General features: G+C 40.2%; 1 protein-coding gene across 1 annotated transcript; it reads right to left on the bottom strand.

Annotated features, from left to right (window-relative positions):
- Positions 1-1,326: 1,326 nt before the first annotated feature.
- Positions 1,327-5,502, bottom strand: LOC125310790. The gene is made up of 5 exons (XM_048268506.1): positions 5,393-5,502; positions 4,817-4,968; positions 4,053-4,222; positions 2,831-2,907; positions 1,327-2,241 (listed from the first exon to the last, which is right to left on the bottom strand). The coding sequence occupies exons 2-5, from the start codon at positions 4,947-4,949 to the stop codon at positions 2,007-2,009; spliced, it is 615 nt and encodes a 204-aa protein (XP_048124463.1). The 5' UTR covers positions 4,950-4,968; positions 5,393-5,502; the 3' UTR covers positions 1,327-2,006.
- Between the last annotated feature and the right edge of the window lie 707 nt (positions 5,503-6,209).

Genomic DNA, 6,209 nt, shown 5'->3' with positions numbered 1-6,209 from the left:
TATTTGTTCATTGAGGTATATCAGTCCATCAGACAGTTTTTCTCAGTCGCTTTGGTGCTTTTCTCACATCACTATTAACATTTGCACAGAAGTTAGTGCAATTCTCAAAACAATTAGTGCAAACTGCAAAACCTAGTGGATGACCTGCAAAAGCACGTCACTTGCTCAAAATGGATAGTCCATTCCTCAAAAGCAGGTATTCATGTCAATGAAACTATCAGTGTTTTCATTATGACAGTTCTCTCAGTGTTTTCCAATGCAAAAAAAGGTCAGAACTCGGTGACACTACCTGAACATGCTCAAGACAGCACTATACAGTACTTGTACAGCCATTTGAAAACTACAGTAAAGTTACACATTGCTGTAGTTAGGTGAGTAAGTGAGTACAAGACACTGAATGCATACATTTTTACTGTATGCTCTTTGCAATTCTACAGCACTGTGACAGAATTTGATAACTAGTTCAACAATTCTGTATGTAATGACTCAAGCAATGAAATGAAGACTATTAGTTTTATTGGGAACGACTATTCAGCATTCATAAGTATAGTTCATTTTGACTGACATGACATAAGCAAATGATAATGTTAAAAAACAGCAGAGAATTGTATGAAAGCAACTGATACATGTCCAAAAGTATTTGCAATTTGTTCAGAGGAAGGAGAAATTGCTACTATGATGTGCACAAATGACTAAATGTTGTGGAGGTTGAACTAATAGTTAGTTAACTAAAAAAAAGCACCAAAGCGACTGAGAAAAACTGTAATATCTGATGTAAATATTGACTTGCTGCCCATTGTTCTGGCATACATTTAGGTACAACTGACTACATGTTACACATGCCAAGGTATAGTCAAAGAAGCAACTGCACTCACATCTCTTGTTAACATAACAAACACATTTTTATTGAAAATATAAATATGATTACCATCACACACACAAAATGATACACACAGGCTACAAGAGACTTGCCCAGCTTAGAAGAAGTTCACCTCTGTAAAAAAAGAGAAATTACAAGTAACCCATGGTACGTATGTCATGGTGATGGACTGCATGGGTCAGGCGTCGTACTCTATGTATTCTAGTCCGGCGTGGAGAGCAAGGCAGACAGCAGAAGATAGAGAGATGAAGAAGAGAACAGCAGATCTGGTGTATGTTTCCCAAAGGTGTCATGGTGAAATTGCTATGATGAGTCAGATAGATAGATAGATAGATAGACAGACAGACAGATAGATAGAGACAGAAATAGATAGACTGACAGACAGACAGACAGATAGAAAGAGACAGATAGACAGATAGATAGATAGATAGATTAACAGACAGATAGATAGATAGATAGATAGATAGATAGATAGATAAATAGATCGATTGATAGATAGATAGAGATATAGATTGATATATTGATAGATAATAATGTGTGTGTGAGCATCAGTCAGGTTAACTGCATGGGTGTAAACAACATAATAAAATGTTAAACAACAGGCCAAAACGACCAACAGACACATACATGAAATCTTTTGCCTAAAAATAAAAAATACATTTGTTTCGAAGAGAGGCAGCGGGTGTTGCTTATGGGTCAAATAGAAAGCCTAAAAATTGGGGTGTGAGAAAGGGTTATGAAGGGGTTTCTCTGTGTGTGTGTGTGTGTGTGTGTGTGTGTGTGTGTGTGTGTGTGTGTATATACATGCATGTGTATGTGTGTGTGTGTGTGTATACATGCATGCATATGTGTGTGTGTGTGTATGTGAGTATGTGTGTATGTATGTGCATAGCCAGACACAATGTGAAAAAGAAAAATCAAATCTGCAGAAAAAGTCTTGCAAAAGTTCTACAAAAAACTTTGCCACCATTCAGAAACAACGTCTCCATTACACCCTGAAAAGTCCAATTCAGCAAACCATCACCTGTGCATTCACAATTGTAAAAGTGAGACCATTTCCTGGGTCTTCACCACTTCGGATCACTGTACAATCAACACTTTATACGATCATATAATCATGGCCAGACTAAAAAAATGAGAACAACGATTTTGTTATGAAGACAAATTCGGCGACAGTTTCCGCCACCATGATGGAAATCCACTCCCACGTGAACATGATGGTGTCCTCAAGCTCTTCTGTCTCCTCTTCCTGAAGCGGCGGAGGTACGAAGTCGTCTGGCTGGAAGATGTAGAGCAGGCAGCCGGTCAGCACGCCAAAGAACAGGAACGCAGCTACCTTTGCCCACAGTGGGATCCAGTGTCTACAGACACAAAAAAGCCATCAGTTACCTCACTACAGAGATGCCCCTGGGGGGGGGGTTCTAAGTACGTGGTTTGGTGACAAGTAGGAAGAGTAAGTGGTAAACCTCCTACAACAAGAGCTCTATGGCATTGTTTTGTAAAGAGAATGAAGCCATACAGCTCTTCTATTAGCTAAACCACGTCCTTGGAATATCCCCCTGTACCTTTGGAAAGGTTGATTCACTAATATGTAAGACATATTTTGATATATTAGTATATATGTCAAATAAATGTATTAGTGCGTGTACATATGTTCCAGTTTAGGATTGGGCTTGTAACAATAGATGGTAAGAATTTAAGAATAGATGAGAAATATTTGTTATTTATGTTTTGTTTTTAATATTTAATATTTTTTTATCTTTATTAGTAGTAGTTATATTTTCAAATCTGTTGACAACAGCAAACAGAAGCTAACTTCTCTGGTCAATCATACGTTACAACTACACTTTTTTTGTTCCACTCCCCAGTATAACCACCTTCAGACCTTCCCATTACTTATCTGCCTATTCAATTGGCTGGTGATTATGTGACTCTGACTACTTGACGTACTTGAAGCCTGCTGGAATGTGGACCCCATTGGGCATCATCTCCTTCGCCAAATTCTGCCGTCCGAGCGCTTTATGTATCTGTTCAGGTACATCATACACATACACACACACACACACACACACACACACACACACACACACACACACACATTTAAGATAACAGTGAAGATAACACACAGACAGAGAGATAGACAGACACAGAGACAGTGGCAGAATGCAAAAGAAAGAAATCCTTCTTCCCCTCTTTATGATAGCTTTTGCTGAATTTGTCCTGAACATGGTAACTGAAAGCTTTCTCTCAAGGGGGAAGCACCAAAGACAGTAGGATCCAATTAAGAGACCCTGATGGTGAGAAATGCCTTTGTTCCTCCCCCCCTCTCCCTTGGTCATATGCACTCAAGCACACACTCTCACATATACACACACGTGAGTTAAGGTGTGCATACATATCAGATCTGTGAGCAGGAACTGAAGGAAGAGGGGAGGGACACATTAGGCAAACAAAAAAAAGTTACAGAGGCTGAAGTGAGAAGTAGAGTGAACTATCCTTTGGATGAGACGTTAAACTGAGGCTCTGACTCCCTGAGGTCATTAAAGATCCCATGGTACTAATTGCAGAGAAGGGGGTTCCCTGATGTCCTGGCGGAATTCTCAACCTGGGAATTCATTCCCTCACTTTCCACATCAAGTTGGTGTGTGGTGAGCGGTACAAAATGGCTGACTTGCATCATTATTGGTGGTTAGTGAGGTTCCCCCCTTCACTGTAAAGCACTTTGTGTGTTTTGATGAAGAGCTACATATGCAAGTTGTTGTTGTTGTAAAAAACAGGATGGACTTGAACTTGGCAGATAGCTGCACATATTGGATATGCAGAGACAGGATCAAAAATAAATAAATAAATAAATAATAATAATAATAATAAAAAAACTTGTGACAAAGGGAGAAGAGAGAGGAGAAGAGATGTGGAGAGATGCCAGATTCTGAGGTACAGGGGAGAGGTGACAGGTGAATAACAGAGAGTGACAGGGATTAGACTGGCATGTTTAGGAGTTGTCTCGCATGTGAGTCTGCCACGTGCGTGTGTGCCACTGCCCAGCTCATGCCACCTCTGTCAAAATAAAAGTCTGCACAGACACCTTTGATCCGACTTGATCTGGCATGCCACAGGATAACAGACAGACAAGCAGACAGATAGATGAGGCCAAGGATCAGAATGTGCTTACGCCGTTGCCGTTGGCAACCATCGCCCGGGTGAGGATTCGGGTGTTGTTCCATGTCGCTTTGACACCATTGGACACTGTGCCGTCCTTCTTTTCCTCGTGCTGGTCATCAAACCACTGCACCTCCTCAGACCAGTGTACAAACGCCCCACACTCTCCATCTGAAAGGCAAGCTGTGAGGCCAGCAAAGTTTACAGACGCCCTCTTCCTAGCACACCTGCAGTCTACAGACCAACACATGTTGGTATTTAACTGTTAATAGTGCTGTGTTTTGTTGTCAAAAAGGTCAATGCTTATGAAAAAATAACAATGAATTAACTCTGAATGCCTGATAAATAAACAGTAATGGAAGAGGTATGCATTCAATAATTGGATTACATGTTTATATTTTCTAATGCCAGATGAAACTAATGATGTTATGAGATGCCTAACCAGTGAGGATTTGACCCTATTCCCTTCCGGAACATCCAGAGGCAGGCAGCCAGGTAGCTTAAGAACATGCTACTTAGCATGCTAAAATTAAAACATTTGTTCTTGCTTTCACGCTTGGTCTGAGTTTCATGTAGAGATTTTAATCTATAGGCCTATCCCCAAACACACTTTTAAAACTACTAACATTCTACAATATTACGCCAGATAAACAGAATAGGTAGCAGAATGGGTAACATAATGGGTTACTACCAGAAATCGGATACCACTTTGCGCTGACTATTGGCATAGTGCAATGGTGATTTCTTAGGGTAATATCTGTGTTAGGCTATAGTTACCGTCATCAACCGACGGGAGTTTACGCTTTGGATGCGCCTCTTCAGGTGCCGGCTGCTCATTCTGATGCATGTCGGTAAAAGGAGCGCTGAAAGGATTCCACCTGTCCAACTGCGTCAGCGTGTGTGGATACATGTTTACTTGCAGCTGAGATCTAGAGGAAGATATATTAACCATTGATGATATTGTGATGCCATATAGGCAATGGAAATTAAAATATATGGAACATGAACAAATGTTACAGTAATCAGAGTGATAAACAATGACAGGCTAAAGCAAACCTGTGAACTACAGCTACGATTATTGATCTGTTTCTATTTAATTCGACCTAAGTTGCTTGACACATCTGATTATTAACCGATATAGACAAAAAAACATACATAACCATCTGCCGTCTAGCCTATACTGTGCAGAGTAGCACAAAAGCAACACATTTCACCTGTAGGCCATCTGTTAACACTAACAGCTTGTAACTTGCGACTGTCCTACACCAAGATCGTATCATGATACATTTGCACGTAAAGGGTCACACCACCATTACGCGTAAAATGTAAGGTTAAATGAGAGATATTTTTTACCGTAATTATCCTGTCGTCGCCACACGGTGCCTCGCTGGTATACAGTGGATCAGAAGTTGTGACTCCTCTTTGGCTAATGTGTCCTTAACTACCCTACGTCACGTGAAAAGTAGGGGAAACAAAGCCAGTCCCGTCCAACTCAGGGTCTAAAGCGAAGACGGAGATAACGGAGTTTGGGTTTTACATTTGGTTGTCTATCCATGCAACCCACTTTGGGGTCTTAATGCGCAAACTATAGCCTACAAGAAGTGTGATGTGTAACCCTGTCAATTAGCTAAATTGCCAATGACCTACACATTATACTAGCCTACTTCACAATAATGTCATGGTCACGCATTTCACAAAATTGTTCATCATAGCTCTAAACTTAGCTCAACTTAGCTCTAAATGCCGTTTTGGACAGCAGTTTTGCGAGATTGTTTATAACAGTTCAGCCACTTGGGAATTTCACCAATTAAAGGGCCACAGTTTATCTGAGGATTACTACGCCTCAGTGAAAGTTCACGAAGTACCTGGCCAAAGAACATATTAAGACGATTACAATTTACAGACAACTATTCTGGGATAGGAGTCAATTGAATCGACCTCCCGCTGGTCTACGTAGACATGTAAGCAACTCAATTTGGTCGTGTCCTGTGTAAAATGACTAGTTAATGAAGATAAACTAGCTAAGCAACCAGCTATTTAAGAACATCGCTGTGAATGATAACAATGAACAATCTGTGAAGCAAACGGTCAAAACGAAAATCAAGGCGAACGGGTATAAATCATGAAATTAACAATTTTATTATGATTTCTACAAATTATACAGGACAGA

Source organism: Alosa alosa, chromosome 17 (assembly GCF_017589495.1).
Source record: "Alosa alosa isolate M-15738 ecotype Scorff River chromosome 17, AALO_Geno_1.1, whole genome shotgun sequence".
Classification (NCBI taxonomy): domain Eukaryota; kingdom Metazoa; phylum Chordata; class Actinopteri; order Clupeiformes; family Clupeidae; genus Alosa; species Alosa alosa.
This window is presented reverse-complemented; position numbering and strand designations above follow the sequence as displayed.